The following is a 20,906-nucleotide window of genomic DNA, read 5'->3' on the forward strand; positions in this document are numbered from 1 at the left end:
TCAACTAGATAAATCAGCTTAAAGGAGACATAAACGACTCTAAGCTCTAATATTCTGTAGGAACTTTATCTATGATCACAGCACACAGTCAATAAGCTTCTGCAATAATAAGATATTTATTTCCATTATTTTTTACCAATTGGGACAGAGTGGCTATTGCACAAAGCCTTCTCCAGCTCATCCCAAAGATTCTCAATGGGGTTCAGATCTGCAGTACAGGGTGGGTCGGAGTGGTGGGCGCGGCCTCGTAGAGTGACCTCCTGAATCCCACATCTCTTCCCTCTTGATTTATACCGTTGGGGGCCCTTGAAGGTCATGTGTACCAGGTAAAGATCCCAAACATAAATCATTAAAGCAATGATTTCTCAAGAATACTGACTTCTTTGACCACGGGATTTGTCTTCCCACATTGTTTCAGAAATGAGAACTCACTGCATCAGTTTCAATTCAAATGTTTTTTTATAATACCCAAAATCACAACAGCAGTTTCCTCGAAGGCGACGAAACAATGTTCATGGGAAATTAGCAAATCTCACCCTACTTCACGGAAAGGAAAAACTTCAAAACTCTTTGGTAGAAACCTTGGGACGAATCAGAGTGAAGGATGGATCCGCCTCTCACAGATGGTCCAGGACAGACGAGCTTCCGTTTGCAGAGAGACTGTGACGCCAGAACCGCTCAGGAGGAGAGAAGGTGGTTAATCTAGCAAGAAACAACACAGGTTAACTCAAATATGAAATAATGTTGATATGGAAAGTAGTCTAGAGCAGAGGATCGTTCTCAAGCTGCCATACTTCCCTCAGCATAGTTCAGAATCAGAATAGGTTTATTGCCATGAACAATATCTTTGTAGAGGACCACGCCTCAATATCTAAGAGATTCTGTTTGGACAGAGTAAGATAGAATTTCAGTTTTTTTGTACATTACATTTGTATCCAGACATTGGACCAATGTCATGGAGGAAATGCATCACATGAAGTGTTTGGTTAGTAAGACATTATCTGCAGAACAAGTGAACATATTGGGCCAATGGTTCCAAGTACAAAGCAAACAACAGGGGGGACCAGCCACAGCCCTGTCTCATCCCTCTTTTCAATGTCAGTGAGCCTGTCAAGTGACCGTTCATTTTGATTCTTGATGTTGGGCCATCGTGAAGAGCTTCAATGTTTTTTATTATCAAATCATCTATTTTCAATTTGGTTTGGTCTCGTTTTTACTGCTTTGTTGTGTCGTCTTATGTCCTCTTGTGTCGTCTTATGTCCTCTTGTGTTTGTGTCATGGAACTAGTCTGAATATTGTGACTTAAGTTTGGGAGTATTTGTGTCATTCTTTTGGACATAATTGAGGTGTGTTTAGTATAGTCCACATTCAGAATTGGGATTGGTCTGTGTGACGACTTCCTTCCAACTCGGAGGGATTCAAGCTTATTTAATGACGCAGTTGAAAGTTGATCCAAGGGATAAGTGTGTATTTTAGAGCTTTACATCACTCTCATCATCTATGGTCACCGATGCTTTTTTAGTCTTTTGAATTTACGTAGTTGTTATTTCAGCACCTACAGCGCTCCTGAAGAATATAAACTAGTCCATATTATGGTGTCATAAACCGCCCACGCTGTGACACGAGATATTTACACATCATTAAATGTAGCTCTGAGTTATTAATTAGAACAATTTCTCTGTGAATATGAGTTGGATTGTAGTAAAAACGAACAGGGTTTTGAAGTTTAGTATACAGAAAACACATCACAGCTGTCTCTACTGTCCCCTCTGTCTCTACTGTCCCCTCTATCCCTACTGTCCCTTCTGTCCCCCTCTGTCCCTCCCCTCTGTCCCCACTGTCCCTACTGTCCCCACGTCCCCTCTGTCCTTACTTACTCTGTGTGAGCTGATGAGTCTGATTGTAATAAAACAGCGTTTTGAAACTATAAAAAACAGGACGTGTCCCTTGGACACAGCGCTGCAGTGCGTCTTGTTCTACAGCGTGTCAAACTCTCGGCTTCCTGCTAGAGTGCCCTCTGGTGGCTGTTTGCCTATAAAAATCTATAAATGATATCCACCGTTAAAATGACCACAGGGTTCAAAGTGCCGAGGTGATTGAACGAGTGACGTGGGGCCGTCCTCCCGAGGACCCACCACCTGCAGGAGGATCCGTAAGGGGCAGGTACAGAGTGATCTGGGCTCGATGAGGCCCTTGCTCAAGTTCAAGCACAAGGGTCCATCAGTGCACGTGGCACCAGGACACAGGCCGGAGGTCAATGATCCACTTTGTTGTCGTGTCATCTGACTTCTGACCTCCGGCCGCGTGTCTTGGACACTCGGGTGAAGAGCGGGGCGGAGCTGTAGAGCACCACCTGGTGGTGAGTTGGATCCGCTGGCGGAGGAGGAAGCCGGACAGACTTGGCAGACCCAAGCACATTGTGAGGGTCTGTTGGGAACGTCTTGCGGAGCCTCTGTCAGGAGGGTCTTCAACTCGCACCTCCGGGAGAGCTTCTCCCATGTCCCGGGGGAGGCTGGGGACATTGACTCCGAGTGGACCAAGTTCTCCATCTCCATTGTTGATGCGGCTGCTCAGATCTGTGGTCCCAACACTGAGGTTGTTGGCCCTGAGTACCTAAAGCAGGGGTGCCCAATACGTCGATCGCAGAGGCAGTGAGGGTCGATCGCGCCGAAAAGCACCAGAAAGCGTCTGACGCAGAGGAAGGAGGAGAGAGGAAGTTAAGCTCAATCTTCTTTCATTTAGCGTAGATGTGGTCAGAATATTTTAATTTCAAAATACGCTGTATTAAATGGTCGAGTTAAACAGCAGATTTTTTCTCTCCTTTCTATATTGCACATTCATATATGATAAACAATATTAGACTATTAATAAAAGCCTCCGGCCCTGGAGAAGCGGAGAAGAGGGATGAATGAGTGGAAAACAACCTATTAAGTCAAAAAAAAAAAAAATGAATAAAAATAGGATTTCTATGTACGCCACATTTACAGTTGAATTTATAGAAGTGCAGAAAGTGAACAGAGAATGGAGTGATTAAATTATCGTTAAAGTGACAGTGTTTAAGAAGTGTTCATGAGTCCAACAGCAGAGGCCTCTGCGACTGGCATAGGTTCCTGGGGAGTCCAGGTGCTGCAGGATGAAGTGGAGAGCCAGGTTGATGGCGTCGTCCACAGACCTGTGGCTCTGTAGGAGAACTGCAGGGGGTCCAGCAGGGGGCGGTGAAGGACTTGAGGTGGGGCAAGACCAGGCTTCTTGGGGACAGAACCAATGATGGACGACTTGAAGCTGGGACATGGCCTGACTCTAGGAGGTGTTAAAAATGTCAGTGACGACAGGGGCCAGCTCACCTGCACAGTGTCTTAAGGTGGCGGGAGTGACACCGTCTGGTCCAGCAGCTTTTTGGGGGTTGGATTTCCTAAATAGTCTGCACACATCCTGTTCCTGGACTGTGAGAGGGGGGGAGGTGGGGGGGGACTGGAGTTGGGTTGTCAGAGGTGGCCACAGTGGGGGTGGGGCGTCAAATCAAATCTACAATAGAAGGAGTTCAGTCGCTCAGCCACATTCCGGTCATCTGTAGAAGGGGGGCTCTGGGCTTGTAATTGTTGAGAAGCCGGAGCCCACTCCACACAGAGGCGGGGCCACTCCACACAGAGGCGGGGCCACTCCACACAGAGGCGGGGCCACTCCACACAGAGGCGGGGCCACTCCACACAGAGGCGGGGTTGTTGTTGGAACTACTGTGTCAAGACGCTTATTGTACTGAGATCTAGCTCGCTAGTTTACTCCTCATTTATAAAATACATATTACTTGATAATAGCTTATAACAAAGGCTCAATTACAAGTGTTTGGATGGGTCAGAGGTGTGTCACTGTGTCCTCAGGTGGTCCAGGAGGACGGCATCATGTCAGGGTACAGAGACCCGCAAAGCACAGCCCTGGACTGTGTGCTCAGCAGCTTCCAGATTCACAACGAGACTATCAACATCTGGACACACTTCCTCCCCACATGGTGAGCAGAGTTGTGTTGTGGAATTTCTGCAAACTGTTACCAAGAAATTATGAAATTGAACAAAGTTTGTCTTTTTCAAAAGGTGAATCTTTATTTACTCTGACACAGGTATCTGTCCCTCATCCTCCAGAACAATGACAATATAAAGTACCCACAGTGAAATTAAATATTTTAATATAGTTTGATAGAATAAGTAGTCAGAAGCAGAGAATAGAGCTCAAGCTGTCATACTTCCCCCAGAGTTGCTCCTAGGGCAGCATGACTGAAACTGTAGCTTTATGTTTCTGTTCCTAACTGGTCTGACCATAAGTCATTTCAAAGAGGAACGTTTTAAGCCTGGACTTAAATGAAGAGACTGTGTCAACCTCTTTAACATGGACAGGACTCTACCTCCTACTGTGCTTTTAGAGACTCTCGGAACCACCAGAAGGCCAGCATTTTGAGAGTGAAGAGCTCTGTTTGGATGAGATGTTTCTATAGCATCTTTGAGGTGAGAGGGGCCATGTCATTTATGGTGTTGTAGGTCAGGAGGAGGAGTTTAATTGTGATTCTAAACTGGACAGGAGCCAGTGAAGAGACTCCAGCACCGGCGTAATGTGCTCTCTTCTTTTAGTTCCTGTTAGTAATCTTGCTGCTGCATTTTGAACCAGTTAAAGCTTTTTATGGAGCTTTTAGGACCTGCTGTGAGCAGGAGTTACAGGAGAATCGAGTCGTTACAAATGCAGGAGACGTTTCAGCTTCACTTTTAGGCCGGATTCTTCTGATTTTGGCTCTTGTTGCGCAAATGGAAATAGTCTGTTTTACAAGCTTGATTTATATGAGCTTTAAATGAGAGCTCCTGGTCAAATAAGACTCCAAGGTTTCTTACAGTAGAACTGGAGGCAACACTAACATTGTCCAGTGTGACTATCTGCTCAGATAGAGCGTCTCGTAGATGCTTAGGACCAGCACAATGACCTCGGTTTGTTCAGGGTTAAGAAGCAGGTAGTTTAGTGTCATCCAGGTTTTTATCTCCTTCACACAAGTACTAAGTCTGTCTACTTGATCGCTCTGATCAGGTTTCATTGATAAATACAGCTGAGTGTCATCTGCATAGCAGTGGAAGTTAATGCCATGCTTTCTGATAATGTTGCCTAATGGCAGCATATAAAGAGTAAACAGAATTGGACCGAGTACCGAACCCTGTGGCACACCGTAAATTACTTTAGAGCTTGGTGAGGAGCTCTGGTTTACATTAACAAATTGGAACCTATCAGATAAATAGGATTTAAACCAGCTGAGGGCTGTTCCTCCAACACCTACATCACATTCTAACCTCTGCAGTAGAATGTTGTGGTCAATGGTGTCAAACGCTGCGCTGAGGTCCAACAGAACCAGGATTGAGACCAGTCCATCGTCAGCGGCTAATAACAAATCATTTGTGACTTTAACTAGTGCAGTTTCAGTGCTGTGGTGGGCTCTGAACCCTGACTGGAAAACTTCAAATAAGTTATTGTCCTGCAGGTGGCGACAAAGCTGTTTTACTACAACTTTTTCAAGGATTTTAGAGACGAAGGGAAGATTTGAAATAGGTCTGTAGTTTACCAATAGGTCGGGATCTAGATTAGGCTTTTTCAGAAGAGGTTTAATGACTGCATGTTTGAAGGATGTGGAACATAGCCACTTTGGAGTGAAGTATTTATTATATTAAGAATAGAGTCTATAATTAGGGGAAGAATGTCTTTGAGGAGTCTGCTTGGAATGGGGTCTAGGACACAAGTTGAGCTTTTAGAGGACATAATGGCTGAAGTTATCTCTGCTTGATCAACAGCTGTGAACCTTTCTAGGTTTACAGGTGGATTTATATGGGACGTTAGATTTACAGCTTGGGCTAGTTCAGGGCTAATAGCGGGGTAATTTCATCTAATTTATCTCTGATTGTTTTTATTTTATTATTAAAAAATAGGAGGAAATCATCAGAGCTGAGTGTAGCTGGGATTGAGGGCTCTACTGCTGTGACAGTTTGTTAGCCTAGCTACAGTGCTGAAAAGGAATTTAGTGTTACTTTTGTTGACTTCTATTAGATTTGAATAATATCTGGTTTGGGCCTCACACAGAGCCTGCTTATAGGACAGCAGGCAACTTTTCCATGCTTTTAGGGATTCTTCGGTGTGAGAGCGACGAAATAATCCCTCTAACTTTCTAACTCTTTGTTTATGTGAACGCAGTTCTTGGTTGTACCATGGGGAGGCGCGCTTTGGCCTAATGACCTTCTGTTTTAACGGCGCGACAACGTCAAGAGCAGACTTCAGAGAATTCATGGTCAAGTCGACACATTGATCACTTAAACTGGGACTAAAGCTGTTCTCAGCAGGATCACATGACATGATCACATGACATGATCACATGACATGATCACATGACATGTCACTGAATATTGGCTCCATTATTTCTTTGAATTTTGAGATAGATTTTTCAGATATTGTCCTTTTCATTATAACTTTATTTTGTGGGACTGGATGATCTTTAAGAATAAACTGAAAGGTAATTATGAAATGATCTGACAATATAGGGTTTTGAGGGAGGACAATGAGGTCACTAATCTCTGTTCCATACGTTAGGACAAGATCCAGAGTGTTCTTGTGAGTGTGAGTCGGTTTATTTACATTCTGAGTGAAACCAATGCTGTCTAACAAGGCGCTGAAGGCATTACTGAGAGCGTCATCACTCATGTTCACGTGGATATTAAAGGCTCCAACTATAACTATTGTATCCCAGGCTAACACTAAGTTTGATATAAAGTCAGAAAACTCTGTTAAAAACTCTGAATAGGGACCAGGAGGTCGGTAGATAACTATGAACAAAACTCCTTTTTGGTTTTTCATATTTGGACATGTGATTGACAGCATAAGGCTTTCAAATGAGTGAAATGCATTGTTAGTTTTAGGGCTCATGAGTAGGCTTGAGTGGGAGATCACTACATTGTTCATAAGTTAGTTATTGGTTTTGACAGAAAGTCAGATTTTTGGATTCTGCCTGGGACGGGTGTGCGAATGGCATCAACACAGGGAGGTCAGAAGTAAAAGCGGGAGGTCAGAGATCGAAAAGTAGAAAAGGAAATGCTTTTTTGAACTGATTGACATCGCTGCAAACCAATAACGAGACTGAAAGCAGCACAGCCCTGCAGTCTGCTGCCTAAAAGACCATAGTATAATCGAGGTGTATATAAAATAGATAAGATAAGATATTCCTTTATTGTCCACACATGGGGAAATTTCATTGTTGCAACGCAGGAAGATACAGAGGAAAAGGACAGATCACTTATAGGAAGTTTCAAAAAACACACTCCAAAAACTCCTATAGACAGAACCTCCCATTATGAGGCACAATTGAGTCCAGCCTTCCCTTCTTTAGGTATTAGGAATATGATTGCTGCAACAACAACAACATGTTTTATTGCCTGCTTAAGTTGTTAAATGTTTTCTTTTAGAGCTTTATTCCACTATAAGGTGAACCTCCATAACACACAGAGATTCTCTTGATGCACCTTGTATTTCCAACACCTTTATTTTGCTCTTCTGACATAATGAGCAAATTGAGGGTGTCCAGAAAAGTATTGATTTGATCTTCTGTCTCCTCTCTCTTAGAATGACACAGATTCAATGATGATTCATTTTGGTCTCATATTCTAAAAACTTTAAAGTTTAAAGGCTAATAATTTAGAATATTTTGATTCACCCTCGTAATGTCTTCAATTGGTAAAGCGCATTTTCTCAACTTGCGAACACGGCGGGCAGTGAATAAATAAATAAATAATGTAGTCTATATAAAGATGATTTCCCCCCCACAGTATGGCAGATGTGTGCACTTTGTGCCCTGGCTGTGTGTGCGGAGCTGACAGTGAGTTGTGTTGTGCTCAGGTACTTTGTGTGGCGCCTGGCTCTGCTCTGCTCCTGCCTGGACTTTGGCTCTGACCCGTACAGCTGGCCCCTGCTGGTCTACATGCTCCTGATCTGTCTGTACCCCTTCATCTCCAGCTGCGCCCACACCTTCAGTGCCATGTCCACAGAAACATACCACATCTGCTTCTTCTTCGACTACGCAGCGCTCAGCCTCTACAGCCTGGGTACGCCACAGCAACACAACCTCCAGGAGATCTTTGGAGTCACATGCAAACTGCTTGTTTTTAGTAAGGAAAAGGTTTGAAGATAAAAGGGTTTTTTTCAGCCGATGCCAATATCTGCCTCAAGATTTAAACATTATAGGAAGCTCTACAAATAGAAGAAGTTGTAGTAAAGCTCACACATTAGCATTTCATTTTGTCATTTTGGTAATAATGATTGCACATTTTTGAGTAAACATAAAGACACATTTTCTCTCTTTTTTTTTTTGGTACTGTTTTTTTCCAGCACGTAGGCTTTATTGGACAGGAAAGTTGTAGATTGAAACGGGGGTAGAGAGCACACTGTTCCACCGACAGGCACGCTTCATTACCTGTCAAACAAACTAATGACACACTGACACTCCTTATACAATATCAGATAACACTCATACTGATATTAGTCCTGATATAAATATAATTCATAAATAATAATAATTACATTTTGAATCCATTATTGTCATTTCTCTCAGTTTACAGGATGATGCTGAACGCTTTTGTTTGTGTAGCAGGCAGGACATGATTTAAGATGAATTAAGCCGACACTAGATCGAGCAGCTAACAAACAACAAGATGATGATTTGTTTTGCAGCGCTGCGATGTGAGGGCTGGATCTGTCAGTATGAGTATTAATACCTGAACAGTGCTGTATCTGAAAGCACTGGAAGCTCTGAGTGATGCTGATGCTCTGGTGTTTGCAGGCTGTGCCATCAGCTACTGTCACTACGTGATGCCTGAGAGCTGGATCAACACTCGCCTCCAGCACTGTTTTGTCCCTGTGGCTCTGCTCAATTCTCTGTTCTGCACCAGCCTGTCCTGCTACTCCCGGTCTGTAACACACGATGCACCTGTAACACATGATGCACCTGTAACACATGATGCACCTGTAACACACGATGCACCTGTAACACACGATGCACCTGTAACACACGATGCACCTGTAACACATGATGCACCTGTAACACATGATGCACCTGTAACACATGATGCACCTGTAACACACGATGCACCTGTAACACACGATGCACCTGTAACACACGATGCACCTGTAACACATGATGCACCTGTAACACATGATGCACCTGTAACACATGATGCACCTGTAACACACGATGCACCTGTAACACACGATGCACCTGTAACACACGATGCACCTGTAACACATGATGCACCTGTAACACATGATGCACCTGTGACACATGATGCACCTGTAACACATGATGCACCTTCACCTGTAACACATGATGCACCTGTAACACATGATGCACCTGTAACACATGATGCCCCTTCACCTGTAACACATGATGCACCTGTAACACATGATGCACCTGTAACACATGATGCACCTGTGACACATGATGCACCTGTGACACATGATGCACCTGTAACACATGATGCACCTGTAACACATGATGCACCCTCACCTGTAACACATGATGCACCTGTAACACATGATGCACCTGTGACACATGATGCACCTGTAACACATGATGCACCTGTAACACATGATGCACCCTCACCTGTAACACATGATGCACCTGTAACACACGATGCACCTGTAACACATGATGCACCTGTAACACATGATGCACCCTCACCTGTAACACATGATGCACCTGTAACACATGATGCACCTGTAACACATGATGCACCTGTAACACATGATGCACCTGTGACACATGATGCACCTGTAACACATGATGCACCTGTAACACATGATGCACCTTCACCTGTAACACATGATGCACCTGTAACACATGATGCACCTGTAACACACGATGCACCTGTAACACATGATGCACCTGTAACACATGATGCACCTGTAACACACGATGCACCTGTAACACACGATGCACCTGTAACACACGATGCACCTGTAACACACGATGCACCTGTAACACAAGATGCACCTGTAACACACGATGCACCTGTAACACACGATGCACCTGTAACACACGATGCACCTGTAACACATGATGCACCTGTAACACATGATGCACCTTCACCTGTAACACATGATGCACCTGTAACACATGATGCACCTGTAACACATGATGCACCTTCAGCTGTAACACATGATGCACCTGTAACACATGATGCACCTGTAACACATGATGCCCCTTCACCTGTAACACATGATGCACCTGTAACACATGATGCACCCTCACCTGTAAAACATGATGCACCTGTAACACATGATGCACCTGTAACACATGATGCACCTGTGACACATGATGCACCTGTAACACATGATGCACCTGTGAAACATGATGCACCTGTGACACATGATGCACCTGTGACACATGATGCACCTGTAACACATGATGCACCCTCACCTGTAACACATGATGCACCCTCACCTGTAACACATGGTGCACCTGTAACACATGATGCACCTGTAACACATGATGCACCTTCACCTGTAACACATGATGCACCTGTAACACATGTCTACCTGTAACACATGATGCACCTGTAACACATGATGCACCCTCACCTGTAACACATGATGCAACCTTACCTGTAACACATGATGCACCTGTAACACATGATGCACCTGTAACACATGATGCACCTGTAACACATGATGCACCCTCACCTGTAACACATGATGCACCTGTAACACATGATGCACCTGTGACACATGATGCACCTGTAACACATGATGCACCCTCACCTGTAACACATGATGCACCTGTAACACATGATGCACCTGTGACACATGATGCACCTGTAACACATGATGCACCTGTAACACATGATGCACCTGTAACACATGATGCACCCTCACCTGTAACACATGATGCACCTGTAACACATGATGCACCTGTGACACATGATGCACCTGTAACACATGATGCACCTGTAACACATGATGCACCTGTAACACATGATGCCCCTTCACCTGTAACACATGATGCACCTGTAACACATGATGCACCCTCACCTGTAAAACATGATGCACCTGTAACACATGATGCACCTGTAACACATGATGCACCTGTAACACATGATGCACCTTCAGCTGTAACACATGATGCACCTGTAACACATGATGCACCTGTAACACATGATGCACCTTCAGCTGTAACACATGATGCACCTTCAGCTGTAACACATGATGCACCTGTAACACATGATGCACCTGTAACACATGATGCCCCTTCACCTGTAACACATGATGCACCTGTAACACATGATGCACCCTCACCTGTAAAACATGATGCACCTGTAACACATGATGCACCTGTAACACATGATGCACCTGTAACACATGATGCACCTGTAACACATGATGCACCTTCACCTGTAACACATGATGCACCTGTAACACATGATGCACCTGTAACACATGATGCACCTGTGACACATGATGCACCTGTAACACATGATGCACCTGTAACACATGATGCACCTGTAACACATGATGCACCTGTGACACATGATGCACCCTCACCTGTAACACATGATGCACCTGTAACACATGATGCACCTGTAACACATGATGCACCTGTAACACATGATGAACCTGTGACACATGATGCACCTGTAACACATGATGCACCTGTAACACATGATGCACCTGTAACACATGATGCACCTTAACCTGTAACACATGATGCACCTTCACCTGTAACACATGATGCACCTGTAACACATGATGCACCTGTGACACATGATGCACCTGTAACACATGATGAACCTGTAACACATGATGCAACCTTACCTGTAACACATGATGCACCTGTAACACATGATGCAACCTGACCTGTAACACATGATAAACCTGTAACACATGATGCACCTGTAACACATGATGCACCTGTGACACATGATGCACCTGTAACACATGATGCACCTTCACCTGTAACACATGATGCACCTGTAACACATGATGCACCTGTGACACATGATGCACCTGTAACACATGATGCACCTGTAACACATGATGAACCTGTAACACATGATGCAACCTTACCTGTAACACATGATAAACCTGTAACACATGATGCACCTGTAACACATGATGCACCTGTGACACATGATGCACCTGTAACACATGATGCACCTTCACCTGTAACACATGATGCACCTTCACCTGTAACACATGATGCACCCTCACCTGTAACACATGGTGCACCTGTAACACATGATGCACCTGTAACACATGATGCACCCTCACCTGTGACACATGATGCACCTGTAACACATGATGCACCTGTAACACATGATGCACCTGTAACACATGATGAACCTGTAACACATGATGGACCTGTAACACATGATGCACCTGTGACACATGATGCACCTGTAACACATGATGCACCCTCACCTGTAACACACGATGCACCTGTAACACATGATGCACCTGTAACACACGATGCACCTGTAACACATGATGAACCTGTAACACATGATGCACCTGTAACACATGATGCACCTGTGACACATGATGCACCTGTAACACATGATGCACCTGTAACACATGATGCACCTGTAACACATGATGCACCTGTGACACATGATGCACCTGTAACACATGATGAACCTGTAACACATGATGCACCTGTAACACATGATGCACCTGTAACACATGTCTACCTGTAACACATGATGCATCCTCACCTGTAACACATGATGCAACCTCACCTGTAACACATGATGCACCTGTAACACATGATGCACCTGTAACACATGATGCACCTGTAACACATGATGCACCTGTAGCACATGATGCACCTTCACCTGTAACACAAGATGCACCTTCACCTGTAACACATGATGCACCCTCACCTGTAACACATGATGCACCTGTAACACATGATGCACCTGTAACACATGATGCACCTGTAGCACATGATGCACCCTCACCTGTAACACATCATGCACCCTCACCTGTAACACATGATGCACCTGTAACACATGATGCACCTGTAACACATGATGCACCCTCACCTGTAACACAAGATGGACCTGTGACACATGATGCACCTGTAACACATGATGCACCTGTAACACATGATGCACCTTCACCTGTAACACATGATGCACCTGTAACACATGATGCACCTTCACCTGTAACACATGATGCACCTGTAACACATGATGCACCTTCACCTGTAACACATGATGCACCTGTAACACATGATGCACCTTCACCTGTAACACATGATGCACCCTCACCTGTAACACATGATGCACCCTCACCTGTAACACATGGTGCACCTGTAACACATGATGCACCTGTAACACATGATGCACCTGTGACACATGATGCACCTGTAACACATGATGCACCTGTAACACATGATGAACCTGTAACACATGATGCACCTGTAACACATGATGCACCTGTAACACATGGTGCACCTGTAACACATGATGAACCTGTAACACATGATGCACCTGTAACACACGATGCACCTGTAACACATGATGCAACCTTACCTGTAACACATGATGCACCTGTAACACATGATGCAACCTGACCTGTAACACATGATAAACCTGTAACACATGATGCACCTGTAACACATGATGAACCTGTAACACATGATGCACCTGTAACACATGATGCACCTGTAACACATGTCTACCTGTAACACATGATGCACCTGTAACACATGATGCAACCTCACCTGTAACACATGATGCAACCTCACCTGTAACACATGATGCAACCTCACCTGTAACACATGATGCACCTGTAACACATGATGCACCTGTGACACACGATGCACCTGTAACACACGATGCACCTGTAACACATGATGCACCTGTAACACATGATGCACCTGTAACACATGATGCACCTGTAGCACATGATGCACCTTCACCTGTAACACAAGATGCACCTTCACCTGTAACACATGATGCACCCTCACCTGTAACACATGATGCACCCTCACCTGTAACACATGATGCACCTGTAACACATGATGCACCTGTAACACATGATGCACCCTCACCTGTAACACATGATGCACCTGTAACACATGATGGACCTGTGACACATGATGCACCTGTAACACATGATGCACCTGTAACACATGATGCACCCTCACCTGTAACACATGATGCAACCTCACCTGTAACACATGATGCAACCTCACCTGTAACACATGATGCACCTGTAACACATGATGCACCTGTAACACATGATGCACCTGTAACACATGATGCAACCTCACCTGTAACACATGATGCACCTGTAACACATGATGCACCTGTAACACAAGATGCACCCTCACCTGTAACACATGATGCACCCTCACCTTTAACACATGATGCACCCTCACCTGTAACACATGATGCACCTGTAACACATGATGCACCTGTAACACATGATGCACCTGTAACACATGATGCACCTGTGACACATGATGCACCTGTAACACATGATGCACCTGTAACACATGATGCACCTGTAACACATGATGCACCCTCACCTGTAACACATGATGCACCTGTAACACATGATGCACCTGTAACACATGATGCACCTGTAACACATGATGCACCTGTAACACATGATGCACCCTCACCTGTAACACATGATGCACCTGTAACACATGATGCACCTGTAACACATGATGCACCTGTAACACATGATGCACCTGTAACACATGATGCACCCTCACCTGTAACACATGATGCACCTGTAACACATGATGCACCTGTAACACATGATGCACCTGTAACACATGATGCACCCTCACCTGTAACACATGATGCACCTGTGACACATGATGCACCTGTAACACATGATGCACCTGTAACACATGATGCACCTGTAACACATGATGCACCTGTAACACACGATGCACCTGTAACACATGATGCACCTGTAACACATGATTTACCTTCACCTGTAACACATGATGCACCTGTAACACATGATGCACCTGTAACACATGATGCACCCTCACCTGTAACACACGATGCACCTGTAACACATGATGCACCTGTAACACACGATGCACCTGTAACACATGATGCACCTGTAACACACGATGCACCTGTAACACATGATGCACCTGTAACACATGATTTACCTTCACCTGTAACACACGATGCACCTGTAACACATGATGCACCCTCACCTGTAACACACGATGCACCTGTAACACATGATGCACCTGTAACACATGATGCACCTGTGAAACATGATGCACCTGTAACACATGATGCACCTGTGAAACATGATGCACCTGTAACACATGATGCACCTGTAACACATGATGCACCTGTGACACATGATGTACCTGTAACACATGATGCACCTGTAACACATGATGCACCTTCACCTGTAACACATGATGCACCTGTAACACATGATGCACCTGTAACACACGATGCACCTGTAACACATGATGCACCTGTAACACATGATGCACCTTTAACACACGATGCACCTGTAACACACGATGCACCTGTAACACAAGATGCACCTGTAACACACGATGCACCTGTAACACACGATGCAACTGTAACACACGATGCACCTGTAACACACGATGCACCTGTAACACATGATGCACCTGTAACACATGATGCACCTGTAACACATGATGCACCTTCACCTGTAACACATGATGCACCTGTAACACATGATGCACCTGTAACACATGATGCACCTTCAGCTGTAACACATGATGCACCTGTAACACATGATGCCCCTTCACCTGTAACACATGATGCACCTGTAACACATGATGCACCCTCACCTGTAAAACATGATGCACCTGTAACACATGATGCACCTGTAACACATGATGCACCTGTAACACATGATGCACCTGTGACACATGATGCACCTGTAACACATGATGCACCTGTGAAACATGATGCACCTGTGACACATGATGCACCTGTGACACATGATGCACCTGTAACACATGATGCACCTGTAACACATGATGCACCCTCACCTGTAACACATGATGCACCCTCACCTGTAACACATGGTGCACCTGTAACACATGATGCACCTGTAACACATGATGCACCTTCACCTGTAACACATGATGCACCTGTAACACATGTCTACCTGTAACACATGATGCACCTGTAACACATGATGCACCCTCACCTGTAACACATGATGCAACCTTACCTGTAACACATGATGCACCTGTAACACATGATGCACCTGTAACACATGATGCACCTGTAACACATGATGCACCCTCACCTGTAACACATGATGCACCTGTAACACATGATGCACCTGTGACACATGATGCACCTGTAACACATGATGCACCCTCACCTGTAACACATGATGCACCTGTAACACATGATGCACCTGTGACACATGATGCACCTGTAACACATGATGCACCTGTAACACATGATGCACCTGTAACACATGATGCACCTGTAACACATGATGCACCCTCACCTGTAACACATGATGCACCTGTAACACATGATGCACCTGTGACACATGATGCACCTGTAACACATGATGCACCTGTAACACATGATGCACCTGTAACACATGATGCCCCTTCACCTGTAACACATGATGCACCTGTAACACATGATGCACCCTCACCTGTAAAACATGATGCACCTGTAACACATGATGCACCTGTAACACATGATGCACCTGTAACACATGATGCACCTTCAGCTGTAACAGATGATGCACCTGTAACACATGATGCACCTGTAACACATGATGCACCTTCAGCTGTAACACATGATGCACCTTCAGCTGTAACACATGATGCACCTGTAAAACATGATGCACCTGTAACACATGATGCACCTGTAACACATGATGCACCTGTAACACATGATGCACCTGTAACACATGATGCCCCTTCACCTGTAACACATGATGCACCTTCACCTGTAACACATGATGCACCTGTAACACATGATGCACCTGTAACACATGATGCACCTGTGACACATGATGCACCTGTAACACATGATGCACCTGTAACACATGATGCACCTGTGACACATGATGCACCTGTAACACATGATGCACCTGTAACACATGATGCACCTGTAACACATGATGCACCTGTAACACATGATGAACCTGTGACACATGATGCACCTGTAACACATGATGCACCTGTAACACATGATGCACCTGTAACACATGATGCACCTTCACCTGTAACACATGATGCACCTTCACCTGTAACACATGATGCACCTGTAACACATGATGCACCTGTAACACATGATGCACCTGTGACACATGATGCACCTGTAACACATGATGCACCCTCACCTGTAACACATGATGCACCTGTAACACATGATGCACCTGTGACACATGATGCACCTGTAACACATGATGCACCTGTAACACATGATGCACCTGTAACACATGATGCACCTGTAACACATGATGCACCCTCACCTGTAACACATGATGCACCTGTAACACATGATGCACCTGTGACACATGATGCACCTGTAACACATGATGCACCTGTAACACATGATGCACCTGTAACACATGATGCCCCTTCACCTGTAACACATGATGCACCTGTAACACATGATGCACCCTCACCTGTAAAACATGATGCACCTGTAACACATGATGCACCTGTAACACATGATGCACCTGTAACACATGATGCACCTTCAGCTGTAACACATGATGCACCTGTAACACATGATGCACCTGTAACACATGATGCACCTTCAGCTGTAACACATGATGCACCTTCAGCTGTAACACATGATGCACCTGTAAAACATGATGCACCTGTAACACATGATGCACCTGTAACACATGATGCACCTGTAACACATGATGCACCTGTAACACATGATGCCCCTTCACCTGTAACACATGATGCACCTTCACCTGTAACACATGATGCACCTGTAACACATGATGCACCTGTAACACATGATGCACCTGTGACACATGATGCACCTGTAACACATGATGCACCTGTAACACATGATGCACCTGTGACACATGATGCACCTGTAACACATGATGCACCTGTAACACATGATGCACCTGTAACACATGATGCACCTGTAACACATGATGAACCTGTGACACATGATGCACCTGTAACACATGATGCACCTGTAACACATGATGCACCTGTAACACATGATGCACCTTCACCTGTAACACATGATGCACCTTCACCTGTAACACATGATGCACCTGTAACACATGATGCACCTGTGACACATGATGCACCTGTAACACATGATGCACCTGTAACACATGATGAACCTGTAACACATGATGCACCTGTAACACATGATGCAACCTTACCTGTAACACATGATGCACCTGTAACACATGATGCAACCTGACCTGTAACACATGATAAACCTGTAACACATGATGCACCTGTAACACATGATGCACCTGTGACACATGATGCACCTGTAACACATGATGCAACCTTACTTGTAACACATGATGCACCTGTAACACATGATGCAACCTGACCTGTAACACATGATGCACCTGTAACACATGATGCACCTGTAACACAAGATGCACCTGTAACACATGATGCACCTGTAACACATGATGCACCTTCACCTGTAACACATGATGCACCTTCACCTGTAACACATGATGCACCCTCACCTGTAACACATGGTGCACCTGTAACACATGATGCACCTGTAACACATGATGCACCCTCACCTGTGACACATGATGCACCTGTAACACATGATGCACCTGTAACACATGATGCACCTGTAACACATGATGCACCTGTAACACATGATGCACCTGTAACACATGATGAACCTGTAACACATGAAGGACCTGTAACACATGATGCACCTGTGACACATGATGCACCTGTAACACATGATGCACCTGTAACACATGATGAACCTGTAACACATGATGCACCTGTAACACATGATGAACCTGTAACACATGATGCACCTGTAACACATGATGCACCTGTGACACATGATGCACCTGTAACACATGATGCACCTGTAACACATGATGCACCTGTAACACATGATGCACCTGTAACACATGATGCACCTGTGACACATGATGCACCTGTAACACATGATGAACCTGTAACACATGATGCACCTGTAACACATGATGCACCTGTAACACATGTCTACCTGTAACACATGATGCATCCTCACCTGTAACACATGATGCAACCTCACCTGTAACACATGATGCACCTGTAACACATGATGCACCTGTAACACATGATGCACCTGTAACACATGATGCACCTGTAGCACATGATGCACCTTCACCTGTAACACAAGATGCACCTTCACCTGTAACACATGATGCACCCTCACCTGTAACACATGATGCACCTGTAACACATTATGCACCTGTAACACATGATGCACCTGTAGCACATGATGCACCTGTGACACATGATGCACCTGTAACACATGATGCACCTGTAACACATGTCTACCTGTAACACATGATGCATCCTCACCTGTAACACATGATGCACCCTCACCTGTAACACATGATGCACCTGTAACACATTATGCACCTGTAACACATGATGCACCTGTAGCACATGATGCACCTGTAACACATGATGCACCCTCACCTGTAACACATCATGCACCCTCACCTGTAACACATGATGCACCTGTAACACATGATGCACCTGTAACACATGATGCACCCTCACCTGTAACACATCATGCACCCTCACCTGTAACACAAGATGGACCGGTGACACATGATGCACCTGTAACACGTGATGCACCTGTAACACATGATGCACCTTCACCTGTAACACATGATGCACCTGTAACACATGATGCACCTTCACCTGTAACACATGATGCACCTGTAACACATGATGCACCTTCACCTGTAACACATGATGCACCTGTAACACATGATGCACCTTCACCTGTAACACATGATGCACCCTCACCTGTAACACATGATGCACCCTCACCTGTAACACATGGTGCACCTGTAACACATGATGCACCTGTAACACATGATGCACCTGTGACACATGATGCACCTGTAACACATGATGCACCTGTAACACATGATGAACCTGTAACACATGATGCACCTGTAACACATGATGCACCTGTAACACATGGTGCACCTGTAACACATGATGAACCTGTAACACATGATGCACCTGTAACACATGATGCACCTGTAACACATGTCTACCTGTAACACATGATGCAACCTCACCTGTAACACATGATGCAACCTCACCTGTAACACATGATGCAACCTCACCTGTAACACATGATGCACCTGTAACACATGATGCACCTGTGACACACGATGCACCTGTAACACACGATGCACCTGTAACACATGATGCACCTGTAACACATGATGCACCTGTAACACATGATGCACCTGTAGCACATGATGCACCTTCACCTGTAACACAAGATGCACCTTCACCTGTAACACATGATGCACCCTCACCTGTAACACATGATGCACCCTCACCTGTAACACATGATGCACCTGTAACACATGATGCACCTGTAACACATGATGCACCTGTAACACATGATGCACCCTCACCTGTAACACATGATGCACCTGTAACACATGATGGACCTGTGACACATGATGCACCTGTAACACATGATGCACCTGTAACACATGATGCACCTGTAACACATGATGCACCCTCACCTGTAACACATGATGCAACCTCACCTGTAACACATGATGCAACCTCACCTGTAACACATGATGCACCTGTAACACATGATGCACCTGTAACACATGATGCACCTGTAACACAT

General features: G+C 44.9%; 1 protein-coding gene across 1 annotated transcript in view; it reads left to right on the forward strand.

Moving 5' to 3' along the window:
* The window catches only part of paqr6 (progestin and adipoQ receptor family member VI), a 39,971-nt gene that overhangs the window by 3,248 nt on the left and 15,817 nt on the right, over positions 1-20,906 (forward strand). Inside the window, exons 3-5 of the mRNA XM_072460829.1 lie at positions 3,879-4,006; positions 7,906-8,111; positions 8,846-8,972. Coding sequence (XP_072316930.1) covers positions 3,879-4,006; positions 7,906-8,111; positions 8,846-8,972 — 461 coding nt within the window. The remainder of the gene's footprint in view (positions 1-3,878; positions 4,007-7,905; positions 8,112-8,845; positions 8,973-20,906) is intronic.

Source organism: Eucyclogobius newberryi, unplaced genomic scaffold, assembly GCF_026437365.1.
Source record: "Eucyclogobius newberryi isolate DKJ021-1_F unplaced genomic scaffold, fEucNew1.0.hap1 SCAF_3, whole genome shotgun sequence".
Classification (NCBI taxonomy): Eukaryota; Metazoa; Chordata; class Actinopteri; order Gobiiformes; family Gobiidae; genus Eucyclogobius; species Eucyclogobius newberryi.